The sequence below is a fragment of the Lemur catta genome, chromosome 10 (genome assembly GCF_020740605.2).
Source record: "Lemur catta isolate mLemCat1 chromosome 10, mLemCat1.pri, whole genome shotgun sequence".
NCBI classification, from domain to species: Eukaryota; Metazoa; Chordata; class Mammalia; order Primates; family Lemuridae; genus Lemur; species Lemur catta.
In genome coordinates this window covers 1,215,401-1,243,147 of record NC_059137.1, presented here as the reverse complement: position 1 = coordinate 1,243,147, position 27,747 = coordinate 1,215,401, and the positions used below count along the sequence as shown (strand labels likewise).

General features: G+C 56.8%; 1 protein-coding gene across 9 annotated transcripts; it reads left to right on the top strand.

The window, feature by feature from the left end:
* Positions 1–963: 963 nt before the first annotated feature.
* On the top strand, positions 964–27,747 carry TRAF2 (TNF receptor associated factor 2). Of its 9 annotated transcripts, none has more exons than XM_045562025.1 (13): positions 972–1,036; positions 5,049–5,277; positions 5,979–6,059; positions 7,056–7,274; positions 8,011–8,089; positions 8,383–8,481; positions 14,692–14,853; positions 15,923–15,997; positions 20,894–20,968; positions 23,156–23,437; positions 23,914–24,091; positions 25,897–26,045; positions 26,883–27,747. In XM_045562025.1, the coding sequence occupies exons 4-13, from the start codon at positions 7,087–7,089 to the stop codon at positions 27,099–27,101; spliced, it is 1,506 nt and encodes a 501-aa protein (XP_045417981.1). In that variant the 5' UTR covers positions 972–1,036; positions 5,049–5,277; positions 5,979–6,059; positions 7,056–7,086; the 3' UTR covers positions 27,102–27,747. The 9 variants fall into 9 exon arrangements, with proteins under 9 accessions (XP_045417977.1, XP_045417981.1, XP_045417980.1 ...); XM_045562024.1 differs by having other exon boundaries at positions 985–1,036; positions 3,448–5,277; XM_045562022.1 differs by lacking the exon at positions 972–1,036 and having other exon boundaries at positions 1,577–5,277.

The following is a 27,747-nucleotide window of genomic DNA, read 5'->3' as shown; positions in this document are numbered from 1 at the left end:
AGATTGACCCGCCACGGTGCTGTCCATCCCCGGCCGTCCCTGCCATCAAAGGCGGCAGGTGTCCGATGCGCTCGGGAAATCCCGTGTGGACGGAGGGCGGGCTGCGGTGGGGCCGAGGCCGGTGGAGCGAGGGCTCCTTCCCCCGAAGGAGGCAGGGCGCTCATTGCAGCCGGAGCCCCTCGCCACGCCGCGCGGCCTCCGCGGTGCAGCCGGGAGGGGCCGCTCCCTACACCCGGCGCTCGGTCAGCGCCTGGGCCTGCGTGACACGCCCTCGACGCTGCCAGGCTCGCGGCGACTCAGTCTCAAGGAAGGCCACGGAGCCCGGCGCCTCCGAGCTCCACCGGCCCGAGCTGCCCCGGCACGCGGGCCCAGGCAGGGCGCTCCGACCCCAAGCTGAGTGTGACGCGAGCGGCGAGACGCCCGCGCTTCTGGGGACAGCGCGCCCCCGCCCGCCCCGCCACCGCCCCGGGGCCGCGGCTGCGCCCGGCAGCGACGCCCCCATGACACGAACTCACCGCGCCGCCGTCGGAAGCGCGCAACGCCGACGCACTTAGCCTACGCCCAGGGCATCCCACCGCCCGGGAAATGCGCTCCCCTTGGCCCCTACGGTGTGGGCCCCCGCACGGAGGCCCTGCTCTGCACGGCTCGGGAGGCGTCCGAGGGACCCTGTCCCGGGCAGGGCTCCGCCGGGGATGGCGCAGGCAGCCCCAGCCGTCGCGCGGAACCCTCAGGGCACGCTCTGCTCGCGAGAGGCGGGAGGGCATTTTAGGCACACCCGCCGCGGAAGCGCCGACCAATCGGCGCCCGCTGCGGCTCTTTGCGCGCTCCTGGTAGGCTTTCGCGTCAGGCCGTCAGGGGGGCGGGCCAGCAACGAGGCGGACCTGGCCAATCGACGCCCGCTGAGGTCCCCTGTGGGCTCGCCGGTAGGCTCCCGTGTCCGTCTATCAGGCGGGGTCGGAGCGGGCTGGCGGCGGGCCGGCGGCTGCGGCTGTGGCGGCGGGGTGGGCACTCGGTTCCTGGCGTGCGCGACCGTTGGGTGAGGCAGGCGCGGGCTGTGCCCCGGGCTGGGGGCGGATTGCGGCGTCGGTGCCGGGCTCCGGCGGGGTCGGGGCCGGGGCCGGGGAGGGGTTTGGCCGGGGGCGGGGCCGGGCCGCGGCCAGCCTGAGGGGATTTCTCGGAGCGGCCTGGCCGGAAACGAAGTCGGAGCGCGGCCGGCGCCGGAAAGTTCGTGAACGCGGGCGGCCTTCCACGGGGCGGCTCGCGCCTGGGCTGTCGCCCGGGGGTCTCGCCGTGGACCCCGCTCCCAGCACCCGCTCGGCCCGGGCGGCCTTTCTGATCGCTCTCCGCCTCTCGGGGGATCGCTGTCCCCACGCAGCGCTTCCGGTCCAGGGGTCAGGGTCGGGGGGCGCCGCCGACCCCAGGGGCCGCGGCTCCAGGACCCCTTTGGCACCTGGAAGCCCGCTCGGGGGGCTGGGGCGTCCCGTGCGTGCGTGTGTCTGAGCCCGGTTCTCAGCCGTAGGTAGGTGGTGAGGACTGGAAGTGGGCCGAAACCCACGGCGACCCCCGGGGCTGCAGAGCTGGGGACCCGGAGAGGAGGCAGCTGCCGCCGGGCACAGAGCTGGCGGCGTTGGCTGGACCGCGTGGCTCCCCGGCTGGAAGTGTGGCCGGGCGGCAGAGGCCACACCTGGCCCTGCCACGTTGCTCCTGTCAACCTCTAGCAGGGGCTGCGTCTCACCTGCGAGGAAGGTGGTGTTTAGTGACTCAAAGTTACTGTTTTTAGCTGGAAGCTCCAAACAACCCAAAATTGGTGTTTGAATTTCGCCCTTTAAGAATACCTTTATTGTAGTATAATTTGCATATGACAAAATTCGCTCTTGGTTCAGTTTTAAACAAAAGCCTAAGGGTTGCTTTTCTGAAGGCCTTGTCTGAGCAGTGGAAAGACTGAGTGGCTTTCAGCAGTAGCATCCGGGAGGGAGCGCAGGGGCCTGGCTCTCTTGGAGCCGTGCCTGGCCCTGGCCTAGACTCTGGCACAGGGCTGGGTCTCCCAGCCTCGGACAGGTGGGCTGTCCAGAGTAATGGGGCAGATCACGTAGCATGCTAGGTGGCAAGGAGTGCCGGGTGTGGGCAGGGGCTCAGGAAAGGGTCTGATGAGGAGAGCAGTGTCCCCGCCAGCCGAGGGCAGGGGAAGATTGTGCCGGCTGCCATGAGACCGGCAAGCTGGGAGGCCACTGGGGGCTGTGAGGGGAGGAGAGATCCGGTCTCAGTCCTGTGTTCAAGGCCCCTCTGGCTGCTGGAGGAGAGTGGGGGGTGGGGATGGCCAGGGTGGCAGCAGGGAGGCCAATGCAGTGACTTGGGCCACAGTGGGTGGTGGCCTGGGCTTGGCAGCAACAGTGTAGTCAGATTTTGGATGTTTGGAGAAGGTAGAGCCACCGGGATTTCCTAATGCATTGGAGGTGGGTGTGTGAGAGGAAGAGGAGTCGAAATGTCTGCAGGAATCTGGCCTGAGCTACTAAGGGGGGTGCACTTGGTGAGCTGAGATGGGGGAGGCGCGGCTCCTCTGGAGCTCTCAGGGGCAGCTGGAGGTGCAAGTCTAGGGTCAGGGGAACAGTCAGGTCTAACGTTGTCCATTTGCAGTTGCCACGTTGAGGTCCTGAGGGGCTGAGGGTCGTTGGGGAAGAGCACAGAGCCCATGGTTGGAGTAGTGGAGACGGGGCTGGTGGTGTGGTCATCTGGGTCATGGGAGAGAAGGACTGAGAGCAGACCCTGCTGTGTAGCCACATGATCTTGAAGGGACAGAATTACTGCATCATTATTTTTCAGTAGCCCTAGTTTTTAATAAAAGAAGGTAAATGTATTGATTGTATGAATAATTATCAACCAACATTTGTAAGATCAGAGAGGGCCTCTCCTGCAACATTTGCTTTTGATAATTTTTTATAAACATTTGTTAGGAGTTCAAGTTGTTACCAAGCTTCTATTTGGTATTATGATGAGTGTGGAAAAGATGGGGTTCCATATAAAATTACAATTTTGAAATGGATTTCCCATACTTGGGGGAGAGTTTTCATACTCATGGCTATGCACAGATTGAAGCTATCGGACATTATCTCAGTGGGCTTGTTAAATAAGTGGGTAAGAACTGGGTGCAACCACGCGAACTCTTATGTGGATCCCAGTCTTGTGTAAAACAGTAGTGGGCTGTTGTTGGAGACAGGAATTTGAGAAGTTTGAATTTCCAGCATTTGGGGCATCCTGGAGTCTGCCTGTGGGAAAAGTGAGACCACAGGTTGAATCCCAGCATTTGCTGGTAACAAGGCCACTCCCACAGCAGCCAGGTCACACCCATATCCGATTTGGTGTCATGGTTTGGGCAGTGTTTGACTTTCGTCACAGCTCGCCCTTTTGAGAGTTACTCACTGATGCTGCTGAACTGTGTTCACACTTCAGAGTCCGGACGTTGGATCTCAGTTGCCAAGTGACTCCACCTCAGTCAGAGTCCCCGTGATGTCTTTCAGGAACGTCCTTTTCTCCCCTCGGTCCTGCTCTCTCCCCAGGATGGAGGCACCCAGGCTGGAGCTGGGCACGAGGGGGGCATGCAGGCCGGTCCATCTGCAGCAAAGGGGTGCCGCATGCCTCTCGCTCTCCTGTGGGAGGGTGTTGGGGTTCTTTTATATTAAAACCTCATGTTGGGTTTGCTCTTTGCCATTGTTATTATGAGACTGGATTATATTTGAGAAATGTGCATGGGTACACCATAATCAGGATTTCACTGTCTTTTTTAGCTCTTTCGGAATAGAAACTCCATTTTTTTGTTTTGTGTGCAAGTGCTTCGTGTATATCCAGGTGTATTCTTGTCTGTGTGCATGGTTTCTAGTCCCCAGAATGCCCCATTGTGCCCTTGTAGGCAACACTGGTCTTGCCCAAAGGTGACTGCTATTCTGACTTCTATTGTCACAGATGCATCTTGCCTGTCCTTGAACTCTGTATAACTGGATTTATTCCTAAATACTGTTTTGTATCTGGTACAATTGCTCTTTTAACAAAATGTAGGTCTGTTGTATAAAGTTAGTGCATTTACATCTGGAACACATTTTTGGGATTGAATTAAGTGTGAAATCAGGGATTATGTCTGTATGAGGGTAACTACTCACACACTCAGATAAGTCACTGCAACTAGATGTTCTTTTTGCTTTTTACCACCTACGCCGATACAGTCAGGATTTTTAGAGTAAAACTGATATGGAAGCCTGAAAGGACCAGCAGTGAATCCTATTTCCAGGTTTAATTGCTAGTAAAATCTGACCTCTCACACCTCTTGTATGTACGAAAGGCAGGAGCAGCCCAAGCCGCCTGGCCCGTGCACCAGGTCTCAGTGTGCGTGTTTGGCGCAGGCAGCCACAGTGGGTAGCCGAGGGAGTCCCCCTGCCCCGCTGTGCCGTGGGTAATTAGATGAGTAGCCCACCGAGGGCTCCCAAGCCTAAGCCAGAGGAGGTTGGGATAGATGCCAGACACCGCAGAGGTTTTTTCCCCAAGTCTGAGCAAATTGGGGTACTGTGTCAGAGGGTTTAATGAGTTGGTAGGTTTCAGTGTGCTAAAAGTTTTGGCATAGCACTTTTGCATCTTCATGATGGTTTTCATTACAGTTCTTAAAATATATTTTTGGATGAGATTCAAATCAAACGTTTAAGGAATCCCTTAAGTGCCAAGAACTCCAGTGTGCAGCATGGGCATGGATGGGACCTGGAGGCCTGTGACCGCTGCCTGCTGTGGGGCTGGGGCCGTGATGCCTGGTAAACTTCTCAGACACGGGGTTGTTCCTTCATGTTTAGAACAGGAGTAACGATCCCTGTCGTCCCAGCTGTGTCAGGACAGTGTGGTGGCCAAGTGAGGCCACGCCTCCAAGGAGTGGCAGAGGTTGAGGCCCTGCTGAGTTGTGGCCTCTTCCCTCTTTTATCACTGGAGGAAAAAAAGACCATTTTTGCAGTTCTTTTATGTCTGACAGGAGTGAGAAATTGATGGATTAATAAAATGGACTTATTCTACCACAGAAGCTGTAGCCATTCGGGCCAAAAAGTGTTTCTCCAGCAGTCCCCTGCGGTGTTTAGGAGGAATGTCGACGTGAAGGGAATAAAGCCTCATCTGAGATTTCACAGGACGCTCCTCAGCGGCATTTTGAACAAAGAGAACGATCACCCTAAAGCCCCCACCTCACAGGGATCTTCATTTCTTATTTTACCTTCTTGCCCCATCTGTGTACAGACATGACCAGTCACAGAGGTCTGTATGTCCTATATTCTTTTTTATCTAACATCTTATACTGCATATAAAATAGGGTTCAGACCTAAAAGATGTGGCTTTTTTTTTACTAGTGATACTTAAAAGTAGAAAATTCCTCTGTCCAAAGTGGCTTAGAGCAGTACTTTTAAACCACTAATGGTTCATGAAATCAATTTAGTAGCTTCTGACCAGACAAAAGAAATAAAATAGAAATCTCAGAATGCCTCTTATGAAGAATAAATACAGTTTTGTGAACCTTTTATGTACGTGTATGTAGCAAATCACCACATAAGATGAACAACATGGGTTAGGCATTGAGGAAAACAGAGTGCCGCTGTGTGGCCGTGACAGTGGCATGGGTCGCCTGGTCCTCACAGTTTTGCTTGAAGGGGACAGCAAGGCCCCTGTTTTGGGGCTGTTGCCCAGGCATAGAGCAGTCAGCGGCCGTGCGTTCCCTGCGAGACCAATCTCTGCCTCGTGCCTGCCAGTCCCCATCTCCCTGGACTCCCTCCAGGGAATGTCACCAGACGCCAGGCCCCTCTGCTTCCTGCTCTGTGTTCTCAGAGCATGCTCCACCCTACTGCCTGGAGCCCACCTGGCAGGAGCAAGCCCCCCTCGGGGGTGGGCAGCACGGGGAGTCCCTCCTCTCCGGGACAAACCTGCGTTCCTGCTAGATGGCTCCAATTCCTACCTCTTTGCAGGCAGGACCCCTGACTGGGGACGGAGTGTGCCTCAAGCTAGCTGTGGCCTTCAGGCTGCTTTTGGAAGGGGGAGTATGACAGGTGAGCATCAGGTGACAAGTGCCACTTGCAGGCACAGCAAGAAAGCACTGGGTGTTCCAGGTGTGCAGGCCACCCCGGTACCAGGCATGGGGCTGCTGAGAAGCACAGGTCTGCTTGTCTAATTCAAGGCTTTCTCTTGCACCTTGGGGAAGCCTAGGCACCCCCCCCTGCCCCCACTTGTTCTTTCGTGGGTGACCGTCCAGCCGTGTTCTGGTTCATGTCTATTTCCATGGACATCTGTGACAGGGGACATTCCCCGTGCCTGAGTGGGGCTAGCACACATGGACTAACTTCAGCCAGAAGCTTTAAGAGCTTTGTACTCAAGCTTTACCCACACCACTCTTGGGGTTTGGGGTATCAAAGTGTCTCCGTTGTGGACAGCAGAGGACGGGGTAGGACTGGCATATGGTGAGGGGCTCTGAGGGCCATGTGCTCAGTCTGAAGCAGTGGGAAATGTGATAGCAAACGGGGTGGGATCGCCGTCACCAGGTGGGCCACACTGCCGGTCTAGGGGCTGCTCTGACGTGTGGCTGTCTCCTGGGTGCCGCCCAGGGGTTTGTTAAGGTAGGTTTTAGAAGCTATCCACCATTCTCAAACATACTCATTGTAGGAAGCTCAGGGGAGAAGGGCACAGGGGATTGAAGACCACCGACCCTTAGTGTTAGCGGGAAGGTGGCCTGTTCCCCGAGCTGGGGGGATGTGCGCAGCAGGAAGCCGTGGGGTCTGTGCCTCCTGGGAGTGGTGGATTGTGTGTGGGGGTACCACCTGTGTGACCACCCTGCTGAGCCCAGCTTCTGTGTTAGGAGCAGGAGGTTGGACCAGGTTGTCTCCAGGGCTCCCCAGAGCCCTAGAGTTCTGCTTCCCAGACGGTTGACCACAGGTCAGTTGATGGCCTCTCACCGTTGCCTGCTGCACTGCACATCCCCGTGGACTTTGTTTTCTCTTGAGAGGATTGTTCTGGAATTAAAGCATGATGTGCTCTGTGTTCTTCCTTAGGGCTCAGCATTTCGTGGGGGTCACAGTTCTCATGGCTGCAGCTAGCGTGAGCCCCCCCAGCTCCCTGGACTTGCTGCAGCCTGGCTTCTCCAAGAGCCTCCTGGGGACCAAGCTAGAGGCCAAGTACCTGTGTTCTGCCTGCAGGAACGTCCTGCGGAGGCCCTTCCAGGCCCAGTGTGGCCACCGGTACTGCTCCTTCTGCCTGACCACCATCCTCAGGTGCGTGTGGCTGGCAGGCCCCAGGGGACCAGGGGATAGGTGGGCGGTGCTGGCTTTAGAGCCGGGCTGCCTAGCATGGAGTTCCCCAGCAGCCTTGGCCCAGGTTAGATGTGCTCGAGGTATAGATAACTCCCTGGGTTTCAGAGGCTTAGCGCAAGGAACATGAAGTTAATGAAGTAAAAATACTAATTTGAAATACTATTTTGGATATATGGTGTTTTAAATACAATATATCGTTAAAGTTAATTTCACCTGGTTTTTTGGGTACTAGAAAGTTTAAAGTTAGTCTATTGCTTGCTTTCTGGCTCCTGTAGATAAAGAGGAGCCTGCCCTGTGAGGTGACTGGCCGGTAAGTGTGGTCTGTGAGGCGAGAGGCTCTGTGCCCATCAGCAGCGGGCTGGTCCCATAGGGAGAGCGAGCAGTCCCCATCACTGTTTCGGCAGCATTTGTCTCTGGGCGGTGAACTCTTCAGAGTGCCTTGTTCACAGGTGGAAGGGACGACTGAGCTTCAGAGATTCAAACCTTGGATACCCTCTTGCAGGATCCAGATCTTCTCATTTCCTGTATCAATAAATCTTTAAACAGTTGTACAATTAGTATATGCCTGTTCTCGTTAAAGATGAGAAAGCTTACAGACATGGTGGTGTGGAGCTGTGTTTTTGGACTGAGGCAGATGGTGTTCATTTACTCTCTGTAGTAGGTTTCACAGTGAGATTTCTTCCTTTTTCCCCACTAGCTCTGGGCCTCAGAATTGTGCTGCCTGTGTTCATGAGGGCATCTATGAAGAAGGCATTTCTATTTTAGAGAGCAGTTCGGTAAGTAAAATGTCTTGAAGCTGAAAATGTTGAAATGAACAGAAGATGTTTTGTAATTTCCTTTAACAACACTGGTGGCAGAATGAAACTTTAGAAGCTAGAGCTTGCTCCTTAGCAAACTTGATGGTGTTCAGGGTTTGGAAAGGTTGGCATCAAGAGGTGAGTTAGTCCTCAGGGGCCACCTCCGCGTGCAGCACAGACGTTGGTTTGGACGAGTGCGCTGCGCCCGTCCATCTGCTGGGTAAGCAGGTGGCTGGGAGGAGGCTTAACCTGAGGGCTGCTCCTCTCCACAGGCGTTCCCAGACAATGCTGCCCGCAGGGAGGTGGAGAGCCTGCCGGCCGTCTGTCCCAGCGATGGGTGCACCTGGAAGGGGACCCTGAAAGAATATGAGGTAAAGACGGTGTCCTTGCGCTGGCACAGTGGCTGCTTGGGGCCTGAGTGTGGCATGGCGGCTGAAGCCCGGCAGTCAGGATCGTTCTCCCACAGTGGGTCTGACCGTGGCCTGCGCCCTGCTTTCCTGAGACAGCCTGTCTGGAGGCAGAGATGCAGCCGCCCCTGAGAGTCTGTCCATCTAGAAACTCAAGTTGTGCAGAGCACAGCCCCACACTGTGTGCCGCAGTTTCCTGGTCTGTCAGTGGGGTGCAGTCCTCTGTCGCTTGGGGTGGAGGTGAGGGTTGCAGGTGTCCGTGCTGGCGCTGAGAGCGCCGTAGCTATCTAAGCGGCAGCATTTCTCTGAAACGGAGGAACGACGAGCCCTGCACTGGAGACTGCAGCTTTCAAGCATGGTGGGATTTTTTGTTGTGTCTCTTGTGTCCCTTAAGGCATTCTTTCTTTAAATTGTGTTCACATTAGAATTGCACAAATAGTGGGCACATTTGTTCTGTGGTCACAGAAAGGCTTCTGGTTAGTGACAAAGGTAGTGGCCTTTGCATGACATTGCTGTGGTTTCACTCGGTGTGCCAGACAGGGTGGGCTGGCATGCCTGCGTCCGCATATTGGGGATTTCATTGTGATCCTCATGTCACTTGTTAGGCATTTGGCAACTAAACCTGCAGTGTAGAGGCGGCCACAGCTGTCCAGGTCCTGCAGTCTTTCTCGTCCTCACACGTGCCCTTTGTCCAGGAATGTTCGTGGCAGCGTTATTCACAGTAGCCAGGAGGTGGAAACAGCCCGCGTGTCCACTGACGGATGAGTGGGTGAATCAAATGTGGTCTGTCCACACAGTGGAGTCTTTTTCTGCCCTAAAAAGGAAGGACGTTGTGACACATGCTACAGCAGAGATGAACCTTGAGGGCACCATGCTCAGTGAAATAAGCCAGTCACAAAAGGGCAAACCCTTCAGGGTTCCACTGGTGTGAGGTCCCTAGAGTCGTCAGATCCATAGCAACAGGAAGGAGAATGGTGGGTGCCAGGGGCTGGGGGAGCAGTTGTTCAGCGGTACAGAGTAATAGGCTGGAGTCTCGAAGTGGGGAGGTGCCTCGGTGCCATCCAGTCCGGCATGAGGCCAGTGAGGCTGTAAAGGCTGTTTGCTGGGAACCCCAGCTTTCTTGTGCTTAGGGGAGCTCCGAGCCCAGGGCTGCTGGGGCCCGGAGCCCACAGAGAAGCCTTGTGCCCGGGCAGTGGGTTGAGGTTCTCCTGCTGAACTGGACCCTGGGCTCTGCCTGTCAGGTTTGGAATTGGGATCCTGAGTTACTGGTGGGTTTCTCCTTTCCTCCTCCCTGCCTGTGTGCCTGACCATGCCTCCCTCGTTTTTGTGACCAACTCTCCTTTGTGGTCTTTGGGCCCTAAGTTTTGTTTTGCCAGAAGAGCTGCTTTGGTCACATCTGGGGTGAGCAAGGAGACCGCTCTCCTTCCTAGCATGGTGGCCCGGGGCTAGACATGGAGCCACAGCTCTGGGCACTTCCCCAAGTGAAAGGCTTCTGCCTCCTTGGGCAGAGGTGCCAAATGGCCCAAACATTCTAGGCTCCTGAGACGCCGTGGGGCACAGGCAGCTGTGGTGGGTAACGTTGTACCCCCCATGCCCTGCTTAGCCAAAGAGGCCTGCAACTTGGTTGTTGCTTGGTGCTGTGTGAAAGGGACATGGCCCTCTGGGGAGGTCACTGGGGTCAGGGTCTCTCCTGGGAGGGTGCCGGGAGCGGGTATGATGTATGCTGCGCTGCCTTTTGAGGGGACCAGTGAAATAACAGTCCCCAGCTCTGGGCTGGGCTTCCAGTCTCTGGGGTCTCAGCTGCCTCTAGGCCCATAATATACAAGGTTGGCGGCTGTGTGGGCCTCTGGCTGGGGGCCAGGGACTGCAGCCAGCCTGTGGCTTGGGCACCGTGCGGCCCTACAGACATTCAGGGTGGAAAGTCCCGGCTGCGCCCTTTGAGAGCTCTGGAAAGTCCCTGAGAGGAGTCGGGTTTGGTCATGTTGGGGGCGGGCCCTGCTCTGGGATAGCTCTGCGGTTGCCTTTGATTTTATTGATAAAACCTCTCACTGGTTGTAAATGTCACAAGCAGGGCCCGAGATCTAGTCCCCTGTGTGTGACTGGGGTCCCCCCTCTGCAGAGCGGCCCTGCCTCTCATCTGCCAGGCAAGCATGTGCTCGGGGTTTCCTGTGAAAACTGGTACCAACACTAAAGCGTTTTTTTCCTTGATAGTCTGAATTGTTGGAAAAAGGGGGGAAAATCCTGTTAAGCTTTTTTACCTTTTTCCTTTGCAATGATGCCTTTCTAAGAACTGAATGATTTTAAAACTAAAAAATGTTTATGGTGTGCCTGTTAAATGCTAATAGTAAAACTGAATTTCACAGCCAGCCCTGGAGCTGGTGGTCCTTAGAGGAGGGGCCCTGGGTGGGGGGCGGGATTCGGACTTTCTGGAGAGGGTAAAGTTCAGCCCACGTGAGCAGGTAACGGCCAGGTCACGTATGCTCGTCCTCATTGCGTGTTCTGGTGAAATTCAAGGTACAGTTGACTGTATTTGCTTGAAACATTTGGTTTGAATTCTGGTTGAACAAATACTGATGTCTTTGAAAGTGCCCACCGGGAGAGGAGAAGACAGCTTTGTTCTGGTCACGTGAGGAAGGTGCTGGTACAGAGGCATCTGCTGGGCGGCCTGGATTCAACCGGGGATTTCAAGCAGAGTGCCAGGAGAGAGTGTATTCCTGAAATTTCAAACACACAGCACGTTTCAGAGCAGAGGCCGACCGCCGCCCTGGGGGCCCTCGCATACTGCCCCACAGCACAGACCCACCGGCCTCCCCAGGCTTTCAGCCACACCCCTGTGTTTTTCCTTTTCTAGATGAGTTTAAAGCAGATGGCAAATGTCATGTCATTTCATTTGTGAGCATTTCATTGTGCATTACAGAACTGTCTTTTTTTTTTTTTTTTGAGACAAGAGTCTCACTCTGTTGCCCGGGCTAGAGTGAGTGCTGTGGCGTCAGCCTAGCTCACAGCAACCTCAAACTCCTGGGCTTAAGCGATCCTCCTACCTCAGCCTCCCGAGTAGCTGGGGCTACAGGCATGCGCCACCATGCCCGGCTAATTTTTTTTCCATATATATTTTTTTTAGCTGTCAATATAATTTTTTTCTATTTTTTAGTAGAGATGGGGTCTCGCTCTTGCTCAGGCTGGTCTCGAACTTCTGAGCTCAAACAATCCGCCCGCCTCAGCCTCCCAGAGTGCTAGGATTACACAGAACAGTCTTTTAATTCAGTCTGAGTACCTTAGCTATTTGTGCTTTAGCTCATGTTTGATAGACCATAGTAGTGCTCAAGGCTCCTGTTTGGTTCAGTTTGATAATTGCTGTTACCTGCTCAGGTGGCTGAGGGTGGCAGGGGGTCCCCATTGTCGTCGGGTTCGGGGAGTTGGTTCCTTCAGCAGGTGATGGTCGGGCCTGTGCTGCTGGAGGTCTTGGGGGCTGGGCCCATGTGCCCTGCTGGGGTGCCTTTGAGGATTGTCTGCCACGTAGCTGCCGTGCCTGTGTGAAGGTTCAGAGGGAATGTCCCCAGGGAGGTTGCACCGAAGCTGGCCCAGGTGTCCCTGCTGTCACACACAGTGTCAAGGGGCTTCATGCAGCTCCTGCGTGTCCTGGTCCTGCCCCTGGGGCTGGTCTGGGATGCTGCCCTCTGGGGCCAGGAACATGTGGGACACTCCTGTGGGGTCCTACCTGTTGGGAGCCCCAGCATTGCACCTGATAGGCACTACCAATTCAGCCACTAAGCAGGGTTCTCTTTGGGCTCAGGCATGAGGTCAGGTGACAGGCTGGGCCTGCTTTGGGAGGCAGTAGGGTACTCTGAGGTGGTGTGGACACTACCTGGACACCACCTCTCCATGCAGGTGCTCTCTGGAGTTCACCTGTCGCTTCCTGCTTGTTCCCAGAACGGACAGGCCCTGGGAGTGTGGATGTGCATCTGCAGAGCCGATAGGGCACACAGAGACACAGCGCCTTGTGCTGGCCGGGGCTTGAGACGCCCTGAAGGCCCAGCCCCTTTGACCTGAGGCGGCTTTGGCGCGTCTGTCATGGACCCCATGCTGTCTCAGCTTGGGGCCCTCAATGCTCAGGCCACAGCAAGGTGACAAGGCCTGACCGAGCCCTTCAAGGCCTTGGAGGGAAGGTCAGAAAGCCAGGGAAGCCTCTGCGGTAACAGCAGGAAGAGGAGGGGCAGGCCCAGGGGAGAGGAGAGAGGGCTGGGCCTGGACCTGCCTGCAGGGCACTGTCCTGGGAAAGTGGCCTCTCCTGGGAGCCCCACAGCTGCTGCCCCGCAGACAGGGGCCTTCTCTTATCTAGAAACCCACCCGCTTCCCAGATCCTGAAAGGGGGTTCCTCACCCCCCATAGCAACTTTTCCTGAGTCGTCTGGGAGACCCTGAGCTGCAGGCCTGTGGGAAGGGCCCTGCAGGCGGGTCCTCTCCTGCTTGGGTGCCCTCGCATCTCCCAGGACCCTTCCTCTCAGCGTGTCTTCCTCCTTCCTTGTCATCCTCTCCTGTCGCCGGGTTGTGCCCATCGGCACAGAAAACACGCACTAGTGTCTCCTGTCTCAAACTTAACGCTGTGCTCAGCGAGATAAGCCAGGCTAATGGGATTCCACTTACAGGAGGGCCCCAGAGTCCTCAGACCCATGGAGACAGCGAGAGGGATGGACAGCGCCAGGTGTTTCCTGGGGACAGAGCGTCGGTTGGGAAGTTGGCAAGTTCTGTGGGTGGAGGGTGGTGATGGCTGCACAGCAGTGGGAATGTGCTCAGTGCTTCTTGAGCTGTGCACTTCGAAGTGGTGAAGATGGTAAATTTTATGTGTATTTTATCACAAAAGAAACTCGGCCAACAAATCTTGTTCAGTGCCTTTCTCTGTCCCCGTCACAGCTCGCTTCTCTGAAAGACTTGTTGCGGTTCAGTCTCTGCCTCATTGGCCTCCTGGGCTGACCTCATCCCTCCTGTGGCCTGGGCCAGAGGCCTGGGGGTCATCCTCGACTTCTCTCTGCTCTTGTCAGCAGCATGCTCCGTCAGCAGACCCACCTGGCTCCCCGAACACATCCGGGATCCAGCCCTCTCTCCCCCTGCCCTGGGCCTGCCCCCTCGTTCTTCCTGCTGTTACTGCAGCGGCTTAACAACCTTCCCTCGAGGTCCTTGAAGGGTTCAGTCAGGCCTTGTCACCTTGCTGTCCAGACCCTGCGCCGTTGGGCATTGTCTTCGAGATGGTCTACGAGGCCATGCCCAGGGCGGCAGCAGGCCTGGGAGGTGGCTGGCTTCCGGCTGCTGGGTCCTGGGTTCCTGACCCAGCGTGGTGAGGAGGCAACACCGTGCGTTTCCCGCCACGTTTCCGCGTGCCGCCCTTGCTCTCCCTGGGGTGCTCCACAGGCCCCTCCTTGCAGCGCCAGGTTCCTGCCCTCCCTAGACCATGCCTGTGGCGCCTCCCCTGGCCCTGCCTCCCCCGCCGTCTCTCGTCTCACTGGCTGAGGTGTTCCTGTCAGTGGCCACCAGGTATTCAGTTCAGGAGGGCAGTGGCTGTCAGCACTGGGACGAGTGGGCTGCGAAGGGGCCTGGCCCTGCAGCCACCTCCTTCATGACATAGGGCCTTTCCGCCGTACGGCCTGTGCTCAGGCCTCAGTGGGTGGCCAGGCCCACAGGCCTCCCTCGCGTCTCCTTGTCTCCCATCTGCACCTCTGCCCCTTCACACCCGCCCCCGTAATGACAGCAGGCCCGGGGCTGGCAAGATCATGCCCTAGCACAGACCACGTTTTGCTTTTGGTCTAAAGAGGTGCCTTCTCAGTGAGGAGCCGGTGGGAGTGGTGGGGACATGCCAGCACCGGGCAGGGGTCATGTACTTGGCTCTTTCAGGGGTGGTGGGAGCTGGGCGGCCCTGGGGGTGGTGAGGCACCCACTGAGAGAGCAGTCGTCACTGATCGTCTCCTCGGCTCAGTCTGGAGCACGGAGGGGGAGAGAACACGCCACCTTCCTCTCCTGCCGCCTGGCCTGGGGGAGCCCTGGCAGCTGTCTGCACAGGGCAGCCTCCGGGGGCTGGGTTGCTACCCACAGGCACCGGCAGGCGGACCCTGAGCCACCTGGACACACGTGGCACCCGTACGGTTCCGCAAGCTCTGTTGATCCCTTACCCTCTTGTTGCCAGAGCTGCCACGAAGGCCGCTGCCCGCTCATGCTGACCGAGTGCCCCGCGTGCAAAGGCCTGGTCCGCCTTGGTGACAAGGAGCGCCACTCAGAGCACGAGTGTCCGGAGAGGAGCCTGAGCTGCCGGCACTGCCGCGCACCCTGCCTTGGGGCAGACGCGAAGGTGTGTGGGGCGAGGAACGGCCCGTGCGGCTGTGGCTGCACCGGGACGGGCTGGCTTGGCTTCTTCGTGATTGTCTCTGCGGGCCCCGAAGCCGAGAGAGGAACTAGGCGTGGGTGTGAAGTCAACACCAAGTACTTTACCAAGTGTGTTTGTTCTCTACCTGGAACACACCCAGGTAGAGAGTGGCAGCAGGCACTGCCTCACCTCGCTCCGTGTGGGCCTCACAGCGGGAGAGGCCTGGGCACCGCACCCCCGACCGCCACTCGACAAGCCCGCCCTTGTGGCGTTTCCCCCCAGATTGCTCAGAACTCGTCTCTACAGCGCACAGAGCCACGCTGCACTGTTCCTGCTGTAATTGCTCCCTGCCGCTCGCTTGCTGTGTCCACGGTCCCGTGTCTCTGTCTTTCCTGTTGATTTATTCGAGTCACGATACAGACAAGGTCCCTCTCTGCATTTCATCGAAATGTCTGTGGGGTCTCTTAGTCTTTACTAGTTCTCCGTGGGCGTCTCTTCCTGGGACGCTCATCCCGCAGGATTCCCGCCGCTGTGTTCTGCTGACCGTGTCCCAGGCGTCAGGAAGGCCCTCTGCCCCTGCTTCCCGTGGGCTGTCAGCTGGATGGGCCTGGCCAGCGTTGGGTGGGGCGGGCGGGTGGCCCACAGCAGCGTGTCAGGCCCCTCTGGGAGGTGTCCTGTGCTCGGCCAGCCCAGTGCATCTGTCAGAAAGCGCCACCAGCTTCGCACCTCTGGCCGGAGCAGCCGTTCTCCATCCTCATGCAGGCCCGTCATTTCAGTTAGGGTTGCAAATGCTGATGCTCTCCTTTCAGACCATCTCTAGTGACTTTTGTCTTCCTCGTGTTGCCCTGGAGGCCAGCAGGACACAGAAGAGAGTTTTAAAATCTCTGACGCTCCTGGTGCCTGCAGGATCCCGCACAGGGTGGAGGGTGACCCCAGCATTCCCGTGGCCACTGGGGCGCTGGCCACAGCCTGAGCGTTGTGCACGTCCGCCCTCTGCCCCACTCACCACCCTGGCTGTCGCCCATACTGACGCTCCTGACCGCTTCTCTCTAAGGCTCACCAGGAAGTCTGCCCCAAGTTCCCCCTGACTTGTGATGGCTGCGGCAAGAAGAAGATCTCCCGGGAGAAGGTAAGTTGTTCCTCATGCCTTCGAGGGCTACAAGGTCAGGGCCCAAGTGTTGGCAGTGAGGGTCCCTCACTGCATGGTGTGGGGGCGGATTAGGACCTTGTGTGCAAAGGCTCAGGGTGCTGTGAAGTGTCAGGTGCTAACGCGCTCCATGTGACGGCCACTCTCCTGAGTGTGCCAGTGCTGAGTCTAGAGCCCTTTCTTTGTCCTCCAATATATGTTGTTACTTACTTTTGGGAGAGCCACTTCTTAATTATTCCGCAAATTAAGCATTAAAGTTTCATCACCCTGCATGTGCTGTTTATGAGAAATGTTGGTATTGACCTTGAAGCTTGGTATTTGCAGCAGGTGCTTTGAGTGTGGAGATGGGGACCTCAGGCATAGTCTGTGACAGCAACAAAACACCGGTGCCTCGGCACTGGCGGAATTTCACTTTGTCACATCCTTAGTCCTGTAAAGAAAACGGCTTCTTGCACAAGAGTGAGTTCGCTGCTCTGATGCTGCCTTTAAGAAAGGAAGTTGGGGCCGGGTGCGGTGGCTCATGCCTGTAATCCCTGCACTCCGGGAGGCTGTGGTGGGAGCTTGAGCTCAGGGGTTCGAGACCAGCCTGAGCAAGAGCGAGATGCTGTGTCTATTAAAAATAGATAAACTAGCCAAGCATGGTGGCGCATGCCTGTAGTCGCAGCTACTCAGGAGGCTGAGGCAGGAGGATCACCTGAGCCCAGGAGTTTGAGGTTGCTGTGAGCTGTGATGACATCACTGCACTCTAGTGGGGGCAACAGAGAGAGACCCTGTCCTAGGGGAAAAAAAGTACTTTGGGAAATCTGCATGGACAGGTATTTTCCCAGGGCCGGGGAGGGGAGGGCAGCTTGCCCAGGGAGGCTGAAGCCATGGCAGGGGTGCAGCGCCTGCGCGGGCGGCGGAGGCCAGGCAGGGAGGTCTCGGGCAGCGGCCTTTGGGGGGGCAGCACGCGGGCCTCAGTCTGGCAGAGCCCTCTGCCCGTCCAGCCCTTCAGGTATGTGCCCCTTCGTCTGCCTGTCTGGTTTGCTCTCGTTTAAATGCAGGTCACAGCCCAAGTTCTGAAATGGGTGGGCCTGGGGGGTCAGGGGAGCCTCTCTCTTCTCTCCTAATTCCAGTTGTCATATTGAGTGTCCTGCTCTGTGGGTTTGGCCAAGTGCCATGTGACTTCACCTGGGTGCTGGCGCTCACTCTAGAAGCTTGATGTGAGGTTCAGGCTGTTGCTTGCTGGGAACATTGTAGAGGGCCGTGGCTGGTGGGACGCCAGCTTTGGAGGCCAGCATGTCTGCCTGGCGCCCTGTGTCTTTGAGGGCAAGCTGGATCTCGGTGACAGGTGCTGTCCCTGCTGGGTGTGGCCTGGAGATTCCCTGCCTGTGCCCTCATCTCCATCAGCTCTTTGGTTGCCCTGGGCTGGTTTGTACTGAGCAGTGAGGAGTTTATTCTTTACTTGTGATTTTCTTTTTTCAGAGTGAAAGACAGATGCCCAGTCAACCCATTGTTGTCAGTGGCTTTGTTCCTCCCGGAGAACCGTGTCCCTGTGTCCCTTGCTCTCTCCCTCTTTCCATCTCCCTCCCTCCCCTTCCTCCTCCCTGTCTTGTGGCGAACACGGCTGTCCCCTCTTCTCCAGCCTGGGCCGCCTGGTGTGTCTCTCCGGTCCCTTCCAACTGGTGCTGCCAGGGCGGCTGCCTGGCCTCTCTGATGCCCCAGCTCTGGCCCCTCAGTGCCGCGTAGCCTCTGGAGACTGTGGTCTCCATGTCCCTGCAGGGGTTTGTGGCCCTAGGCCTTTCCCGGGGAAGGGCCAGAGCAGGCTTTCACACTGACGTTTGCGATTTCTGTGTGATATCATGGGGGGTTTTGTATCTTTTTAGATTTTATATTTGTATTTCTTTTATGCTGAAAATGTTGGTTCCTAGCAGGAGCATATTAACTTACTTGCTTTATCCTTTACATATAGTAGGTTTAAAATAAAAATAGCCATATTACCCTGATAATACCACTGAATTAAGTTTATTATTTCTTTGAAGTTCTTTTTGTCCTTGACAGTATGTGTTACAGAGATATGTGGTCCAAATACTGTATTGTTCTGAGGTCAATTGGAATAATTTTTTCTTTGCATTTATGTCATGCTTGGTATATAGTTAGTTGATTTGCTTCAGTTTCTTTTTAAAGTTTAGGGATTTTTAAAAATTTTACTTTTGAGTGTTGATTATGTAAAACATGTACATAATTGGACAGTGAATGTTGTGACTAGGAGCAGCTCCCTCCTGGTCCCATCCCCTCCCCCGCCCCACTTCCTAGAGTGGGGCTCCTGGGGGGCTTGGGTTGGGCTCCTCACCCTGTTCCCTGGGACACGTGCAGGACTGAGCCGAGCAGGGGAGGTGGCGTGTGGGGAGCCGGCTCTCTGGACGCTGGTCTGTGGGGCTTGCTGGACAGGAGGAGGGGCCTTTGAGAGGCTCAGTGGGCAGCCGCCATGTCCTGTGTCGGATGGGGCATCTGCTGTTCACGATGTGTTTGTGATGTCACTGACATTCGCTGCAGGCAGGGGTTGAGGGGTGATGTGCATTCGTTAGGGGCTCTGGGGGGGTCTCCTCTCGCCCTCACAGGAACCACAGGGGGTGTCACTTATCAGGGAGGAAACTTAGGCTCATGGAGGCCAGATAGTTACCTGCCTTCCATCTCCACGGGCCTTGCTGTGGGCAGGGTGTTGGGACTCTGGTCTCCCTCATTTCCAGCAGTGCCTTCTCCCCAAACCTGCCCTCCCCAGGCGTTAGCACCCTGCCCCCAGCATGCCACAGGTGGTCCAGGTTCCTGTCACTTCTGGTTTCAGCTTTCTGTGATGGAAATGTCCAAGCCCCACAGAGCTGGAGGGAATGCAGGGGCCCTGCTGAGGCTCAAGATGAAGGTGCCTGGTGCCGGTTCAGCTCATTCCTGCCTCCACTTCACCCAGCCCAGCGTTTCCTCTCAGAGTATTTTGGCAACAGTGAAGGATCTTTGCTTTATTTTTGTGAGAAATACATGGTGGATTCATACTGATGTTTCCATTTCAGATTCTTACCTAACTTATGTATCTATCTCTCTTTCTGCAGGAAATCTTAGTTTCTGACGACATTAATAGGTTTGTTTTATTCTGCTGGGCATAATCAAAGTACCAATGTTAGTACTAACTGTGATCAGTAGCTACTGCCATGACGATGAAGATTTCTCTGTAGTGCTCTTTGCTTTTAGAGTCTATGCATTCGAATTGCTGCACTGTGGACCCTTGAAGCAGCCCTTCTGAGCGGGCTGTTTCAGTATACTGTTGAGGCATTTGTTTCATTCTGCTCTTGAGTTTTAAAGATTGTTCGTTAAAAAAAAAAAAGTTTCGTAGTCTTTTAAAGAGGTTACAGGGCACCAAAGTGAAAGCTAAAGAAAGCTGCATTCCAGAATATCAGAGGGGAGTGTGTGTCAGGTTCCCCTTCCGGCTCTCAGCTCTCGTCTGGCAGGGCAGAAACCTGCGTCCCTGTCCGCAGCGTGGGAGAGCCGTCTCCGCAGACTGGCCGACAGCGTGTGCTGTGGAACTGGGGTTTTCGCCTGTGTGCTGGGAGAGAAATACAGTCGGCCCTCTGAGTCTGTGGGTTCCACAACCGGGGATTCAACCGACTGCAGGTCAGAAATATTCGGAAAGAAAAATTGCATCTGCACTGAACGTGTACAGATTCTTTTTTGTTGTCGGTAGTCCCTAAACAATACAGCACAACAGCTGTTTACATAGCATTACGTCGTATTAGGCGTCACAATACAAGCAACCTGGCAACGTGGCCCAGCTTGCGAGGGGGTATGCCGCTAGGGTTACGTGCAGACACCGTGCCATTTCATGGGGGCCAGCGTCCCTTCCGGGATGATTTTGGTATCCGCAGGAGGTCCTGGACCCAATCCCCAGCGATGCTGAGGGCAGTTGTGATTTGTGTCTCAGACTGTGGGCTTGATCGAACACCTTTGCTTGAGGTTCACCTGCATTCCTCTTGCAGGGAAGCCTCAGGCCATGACCCGCCCAGGTGGTGGTTTTGGGCTTTTGGTGGTCTGGAGGGGCACTGTGCGAGGTCTTTCTGTCATCGTTTCTGGAAACAGATTGGTAGTTAAGCCCCTGTCCCCGTTCCCAGGTGTAGAGGAAATCCTGGGCTTCCTTCTGGTATTTGTAGGTTTGAGTGTCTCACATTTAAAGCTCCCATAGACTCACCACGCCGCCTGGGAGAGGGAGGAGAGACTTGCGTTTAGTTCTTTCCCTCTGGCTGTTCCCTCGTCCTTACACGGGCTATTAAAATGTCTTTTTTCCCTTCACTGATCTGCGTTGCTGCCTCCATCATGTACCAATACCTGTGTGCAGCCGGCCCCTTTCTGGATGTTGTGTTCTGATTCGCAGTCCGTGTCCCGCACCACCACACGCCAAGCAAGTGGTGGGCGTTTGACTCTGGGGGAGGCCAGCCTCTCCTCACGTGAGGTGACACCAAGGCCCTGAGGCCTCCACCCTGCACATCCTAGAGACAGTGGTAGAGACGGGGGCTGCTTTCTGGGACACTGCAGGCACCCGAGACACTCGCCCACCCTGGTTGCAGGCAAGCGCGTGTGCACTTGTGTGTGTGTGTGTGCGCACGCACGCGCGGGCATGTGTGCACACACGTGTGCACTCGTGTATTTGTGTGCGTGTGTGCGCGTGTGTGTCTGTGTGCGCGTGTGTGTGCATGTGAGTGCGCAGCTTTGGAAACGGGCTCTCAGGTTTATTCAGCCTGAGGATGAGGCCGACAGCGTGGGTCTAACAGTCCTCTGTGTAAAGTCTAGCTTGGTCAGTGCAGAGGTGGTGAGTGTGCCAGAACAAATGTGACTTGTGACATTGTCCCCTTGCAGTTCCAGGACCACGTCAAGACCTGTGGCAAGTGTCGAGTCCCCTGCAGGTTCCACACCGTTGGCTGCCTAGAGACGGTGAGTTGAGGGCCGGCAGTGAGGTCTTGGAGCTGGCAGGCCACCCCCATCCCAAACACGGTCTTCACTCAGCCTCCAGCCCAGCTCCTCGAGGTTTCCTCCCAACATCGCTGGCAGCCCCTCCGCCTGCCCCGGGTGTCCTAATGTCCTGGGCACAGTCCCAGGCCACCACCCACTCCCATCCTTTCGGTGGTTTCATAGTGCCCCTGGCTTTGACCAGCACCGTCCCTGAGAAGGCCCAGACGTGAGTATCCCCCTGTCGCCTTGAGCCTCCCCAGATGTCAGGTGGACATCTCAGACTTACCACAGCCTTGACTGCTCCACAGCTGCTGTCCCTGTGCCCCCCGCCTTGTCCTCCCAGCTCCCCAAAAGGAGAGCAGTCCGATTCTGATTCGCAGTCCGTGTCCCGCACCACCACACGCTAAGTGAGTGGTCGGCATTTGACTCTGGGGGAAGCCAACCTCTCCTCGTGCAAGGTGACACCAAGGCCCTGGGGCCTCCACCCTGCACATACTGGAGACGGTGGTAGAACCGGGGGCTGCTAACCCTTGGCTCTAGCCAAAGCCCCTGGCACTGGGCAGTCATCCGGGTCCCTCCCCCTGTCTTACACACTTGTCCAGTCTGACCAGGAGCCTTGACTGCCTTCAAGTGGCGCCTAGACCCGCCCCCGCATCACTGCCCTACCCTGGACACAGGACTCCAGGGCTCACCTGCCTCCCCGTCCACTCCTGCTTGCTCTGTTTTGTTTACACGCGGAGATCAGACCACAGCACTTCCTGCAGGAGAACCTTTTTGTGGCTTCTGGCTTCACACCTCACCAGTGATTTAAGAATCATGTCCCCCGCCCCCTCCCCCTGCAGCCTCTGACCTCACCTCTGCCGCCTCCTCTCTGCCCGGCCGGCGGTTGGCCTGGCCGCTTCCAGCCCCCGGCTGCTCCGGCCCAGGCACGGCGCACAGCAGTAGGTGTCCAGGCCTCTGTCCGCGCGGACCCCGTCCCACCCATGCAGACCGCCCGCCCCGGGTCAGCACTCGGTGTCCTTGTTCCTTGTCCGTCTTGTCCCCTGCAGCCAGTGCCCCTTGAGGTCAGGACTCTGTTGTGTCCCCTTGAGGGTCACTGGGCCTGGAGGCAGCCCCCAGCCGAAGTGGTGGACCCTTCCCTGGCCAGCCCGCCAGGCAGGCACCTCCCCTGGTGTGAAGACAGGGACCCTTCACAGCGTCCGTAGTGAGGAGGCTCAGGTGGTGGTCTTATTTGGTGACTTGATTATATATAACTTTAGCTATTTTATTTTTGTTTTTTTTCTAATAATGGTAAAGAGGACCGTACCTGTCTCCATTTCCCTCGTCTGTGTTGGGTGGTCTCCTGCTTTCTGTGTGGTGTGCGTCTTGTCTGTTTCCTGCTTAGACCTGGCCTCTGCCACCTGCAGGCAGCCTAGGTCCCCTGAGCAGGACGAAGTTTCAGAGACCACTGCCCGGGCCAGTGGTGCTCACTGCTGCCGCCCTGGTCCTTGTGTCTGGGCCTTCCTAGTGGTCAGAAAGAAGATAAAGTGCGCCAGGAGTCTGTGGTGATACTTCCCGTTCAAGCTGAGGACGTTTGCGTTGACCTTGCCGTTCTCCCTCGGCTGGGCAGACCCGGTCCCAGGCTCAGCCGCAGTTTGTTCCACGTCACACGTCACAGTCCCAGCAGCGTCACTGCTTGGCGAGGACGTCAGTGTTCTCCTGTCCAGCTCTTGTCTTTGCTTGCCCTCTGCTCTCTAACTGGGTACACATTTGTTAATAGATCTGTTTCTTGTAACTTTTAATTTTTCTAGTGTCTTTAACATTTTTAAATTTTGTTACAGAAGTTTGAAAATTATTTAATAGCAAATTGAGCTCTCTAGAGTATGGTATATCTAAGGAAGCTACTGGCTCCTACCTCGTGCCTGATTTTCACCTTACCCCTGTGAGCAACTTATGAAAAATGGTGTTTTTTCCTTTTTGTTTTAAATAAAAGCAAGTAAGTTATACATGAAGGTTAATATTTTTTAAACATACTAGACTTTCAGACAGCGACAAATGCTGTCATGTAAACAAGAAGGGAAAAGTCCCTAAGGCCAAGCCATGGCCAGGTCCTGGGCATTCCTGTGCTCTGACCTCTGTCTCAGGTCGGAGCTGACTGGTGCCAGCAGCCTCCCTGCCCTGTGTCCGCAGGTAGAGAGAGAAAAGCAGCAGGAGCACGAGGCACAGTGGCTGCAGGGGCACCTGGCCATGCTGCTGAGCTCTGTCCTGGAGGCAAAGCCCCTCTCGGGAGACCAGAGCCAGGTGGGGTTGGAGCTCCTGCAGAGGTGTGAGATGCTGGAGAGGAAGACGGCCACCTTTGAGAACATCGTCTGTGTCCTGAACCGGGAGGTGGAGAGGGTGGCCATGACGGCCGAGGCCTGCAGCAGGCAGCACCGGCTGGACCAAGACAAGATCGAAGCCCTGAGTAATAAGGTCTGCACATGGGGGGAGGGCAGCGTTGTCTGTGCTCCGGCAGGTTCTAGCAGGTCAGGAGCTCCAGGGCCTGGACTCCGTTTGCAAACCCCTGTCCAGGATGGTTCTCCCAGAGGCTTTGGCCTCCTTGGTTTCTGAGCCCCATTCTCTGAGGGACCCAACTGCAGGGTCATGAAGGCCACAGCCTGGAGCCTCTTCTCTCCAGCAGGGTTAACGATGGCATGTGCCTGGCGTGGTTTGGCTCCTGAGCGTGTTTCTGGCCAGGAGCCTTCTGTGAGGACTTGGAGCTCCCACCTCACGTCAGGCAGGGGTGGGGTCCCTTGGGGAGGGACAGACTTGACAGGAGCCTCACCCTGGTGCTCCGGTACCCCAGGAGCGCTGGGGAGGCCGTCCAGCTGGAGACCGGGGGCTGTGGGAGGCAGGGCACAGTGCCCACTCCCTTCCTGTGATGGGAAGGTGGTCTTGCTGCCCGGCAGGTGCAGCAGCTGGAGAGGAGCATCGGCCTCAAGGACTTGGCGATGGCTGACCTGGAGCAGAAGGTCCTGGAGATGGAGGCGTCCACCTATGACGGGGTCTTCATCTGGAAGATCCCAGACTTCGCCAGGAAGCGCCAAGAAGCTGTGGCTGGGCGCACACCAGCCATATTCTCCCCAGGTGTGGTTTTGGAACTCCTGCCCCTGACCACTGCTACTTTCCTGGGTACCCCGGGTCCCCTCACCTCAGCAGCCACGTGGAATGGCTCCCAAGGGCAGGGCTGGGACGTCCTCAGCTGACCCAGGAGCATCTGCACCTCCCTGAGGGGCGAGTCAGGCAGCTGCGATGTGGGTCAGGCGGTGTGTCCCCTTGGTCAGGAGCTGGGGGTGTCAGGCTGGCTGCCCTCCCCACATACCTGCCCTCTTGTTTGCTCCGTGTCACTACACACATTCTTGTCCTTGGGCACACGGAGCCTCAGCTATGGGGGTGGCTGTGGGGTTGGGGAGGTGCGGCAGGAGGCAGAGGATGGCGCGCTCGGGTGTCAGGGCTGAGCTAGTCCGACTCTCCTCTGCTTCCCCCACCAGTTCAGCTTCCAGCTTTTGCTGCAGGCAGCCCTGTGAGCGTGTCTTTCATACTCCCCTTTCTTCACTCCCAATTGTGGGGTCTCCTCTGGAAGGCAGTGCTGGAGGGGGCAGGGCAGGGCTGCTGAGCTGCAGGCTTCTGCCAGGACCTCTCAGCCATGGCAGAGGCCTTCCCTCGAGGTCCTCGGGGACCTCCTGATGGCCGAGCCACTGTGTCCCTGCTCAGGTGCTTCATAGACTTGCGCCACGGGGGTCGGAACGTGCCTCGTGTGTACACTGTTTTCCTTCTGCTTCTGTTTACCTGCTGCTGAGGTGTGGGCTCCTCTGCTGTGTGAATTTAACCTGGCTCTGCCAGGTAAGTCCCTGAGCGCCAGGGACTGCCTTGCTGTGCTGCGCCGTTCCAGGCGAGGGAGACCCAGGCGGCATCTGGAGAGGGCACCTCCTGTGCAGAGGCCTCCATCCTCCTCTGTGGGGCACGTCCTGACTGTCTTCAGCAGGGGCCAGATACGAACAAAAATCGCACATTCTTACACATTCTTTCTTTTGTGAGTTGAGATGGAAAACGCAAAAGTTTGCTATAGGGAAAACTTGAGAGCACGCTCTTTCTGGTGGCGTCACTCCTGTGCAGATGGGCTGGTCCAGCAGAATTGTCCCTGCTGTAATTCGGGTTCCTGGGAGCTCTGGGAGAGAGCGAAGTTAAGGGTCAGTGGCCAGAGGCCCGGCCACGGCGACATTCTTCGCAGGAGCCGTGCTTGGAGGAGAGGCCTGTTTGTGTTCAGTGTCTGCTTTAGGTGACGCTGGCTTGCACGTTTGATGAGAACAGTGGCCGGGAGGCTCCCCTGCTGGGGGCACCAGGCAGGACGGAGCTATCAGGATCACCGTCTGCAGATTTTCTTTGCACATATTATATCAAGTGCCTTAAAACACAGTCTCAACCACGTTACGGCTATTGCTCATTTTCTGTCCTTCTCACTGGGGATGAGGGGCGTCCGTTGACTCTGCTGTTCTGGGTTTCACCCCAGCTTGTGCCTTTTCCAAGGCAGGCGTGGCGCCAACCCACAGCCCCAGGCCAGCCTGGGCTCCCGCCGCGGCTTTGCCTGGCCACCGTTGGGTGGTTCTCGCCTTGTGTGCCACCTCCCCCAAACTCACAGTTGTTTCTTGCATTGCCAGTTTGGGGGTTCATTTGGGGTTCTTAAAAATGCTATTTCTAATTACTGTGCTTTTTAAGAGAGAAATTTGTTTTCATTAGCAGCTATGCACAGTTTGAGAAAAAAATGCTGTCTTTGTATCTCCAGAACCCGACTGTGTGTGTCTCTGTTCCCCAGGGAGGGCAGCCAGGTGGAGAGAGCCACTCCCTGCCCTGCCTTTGACGGGGGGGCTCACTGGCACCTCTCCTGCTCCCAGCCTTCTACACCAGCAGGTATGGCTACAAGATGTGTCTGCGCATCTACCTGAATGGAGATGGCACCGGGCGAGGGACACACCTCTCTCTCTTCTTCGTGGTGATGAAAGGCCCGAACGACGCCCTCCTGCGGTGGCCCTTTAACCAGAAGGTGCGAGGGGCCTGTGGGCTTCCCTGAGGGCAGCACCTGGGCGGCCCGGGGGCCATGCAGCTTCTGTGTGGCCAGGGTGTCCGGGACAGGGTCGCTCAGGCCTGCTAGACCCTGGTGTCTGCAACAGGCGCGTCCTGTGGCACTGCCACCGCCAGGACCGGCAGTTTAGAAACACTGTGTTGGAGAATATGTTTCAAAGAAAGGGGTCAACTCCTGAGCCCTCTTTATCTGAGGTATAATTCAGTATTTTGAAAACCAGAATCTATTTTTGGTGGAGGAATGGAAGACCTAGAGACTAGGTTGGAACTCGGTCCCTTCCTTTCCGCACACTGGGTCTTGGCCCTGCCACGGCCACTCGGTCCCTCCCTGTAGCCAGGGGAGGAGGCAGAGCAGAGTGGGTGGCATGGGCGGTGGGACCCGCATCTGTCCTGGCGCGGGGTTCCCAGGCCTGACAGAGGGCTGTGTCTCAGGTTCTCCCTGAAAAGGGACTTTCCTCTAGGGTAGGCATTGGGTGCTTCATGATCTCTGGCAAGAAAATGTCTTTGTCAGGTTATCAGATGAATATTATTATGAAAAAGCGCAAGATAACACAAATTCAGAAGTGCCACGCTTCGGCTAAGAGTCCAGATGTCAGTGAACAGGAAATGCCAGCACGGGCAGGTTCCGCAGGCGAGACGCTCGGCGCACCATGGCTGATGTGCCGGGCACTCCCTCTCGCGGTCTCGGCCTCTGCTCTGGGCCTGGGGTGGGCACGTGTGTGGCTGTGTGTGTCCAGACCCCTGGGAGCAGGGCTCGGGCGCTCACGGACTGTGTCCCTCCCTGGGACTGTCCCTCCAGGTGACCTTAATGCTGCTGGACCAGAACAACCGGGAGCACGTCATTGACGCCTTCAGGCCGGACGTAACCTCGTCCTCTTTTCAGAGGCCAGTCAACGACATGAACATCGCCAGCGGCTGCCCCCTCTTCTGCCCCATCTCCAAGATGGAGGCCAAGAACCCCTACGTGCGGGACGATGCCATCTTCATCAAGGCCATCGTGGACCTGACGGGGCTCTAGCCACCACCCACCAAAGGCCGGGGCAGCCAGGCACAGCCGGCTCAGTGAGGGGCCGCCACGCTGGGCCAGGGTCTCACCGCACAAGGGTGGGTGGGGGCCAGGCTTGGGCGCTTGGGAGGGTGTCACCCGAAGCCCAGGTCAGCGTCACACGAGGAAGGTGCCGCTAGCCAGTCCTCAGATCTCTGACTGCGTGGAGGGACCCGGGAGATGGGCGCAGCCCAAGGCCCTGGTGGGATGGGCTGAGGATCCTGAAGGGCTCCTGGCAGAACCGCCCTTGCTGTCTGTCCTGTACAGGAGGGAGGGGCCCTGGGGGGGTGCTCCGAGAGGAGCGAGTTCTAGCAAGGGCTCCAGAGCAGGGCACGCGGAGCGGGAGTGTGGCAGGCGCCTCGTGTTTAGGAGGTGGGGCTGCCCCAGTCTGTCCAGAGTGAGGAGCGCCAGGCTGCTCGGCTCTGCCCTCTGGCCCCTGGAGGGAAGGGAGCGTTGTTAGACCTCTGGGTGCTTGTCTGGACAGAGCTGTTGCCTGTGCTGGCTTGGCCGGGCCAGCGGGCAGGACAGGGTGCTGGTCCCGCACAGTCCAGCCCCGCCGGGCGATGTGTGTTAGCTGCACCATCCGGCTGAGAGGTCGTTATTAAACTGTTGAGATCTC

Coding starts and splice junctions, on each gene's coding strand:
- TRAF2 (XM_045562020.1), top strand. CDS start 7,030: ATGATGTGCTCTGTGTTCTTCCTTAGGGCTCAGCATTTCGTGGGGGTC. Junction 8,090..8,382: donor CTATTTTAGAGAGCAGTTCG/GTAAGTAAAATG, acceptor TCCTCTCCACAG/GCGTTCCCAGACAATGCTGC. Junction 20,969..23,155: donor CCGTTGGCTGCCTAGAGACG/GTGAGTTGAGGG, acceptor CTGTGTCCGCAG/GTAGAGAGAGAAAAGCAGCA.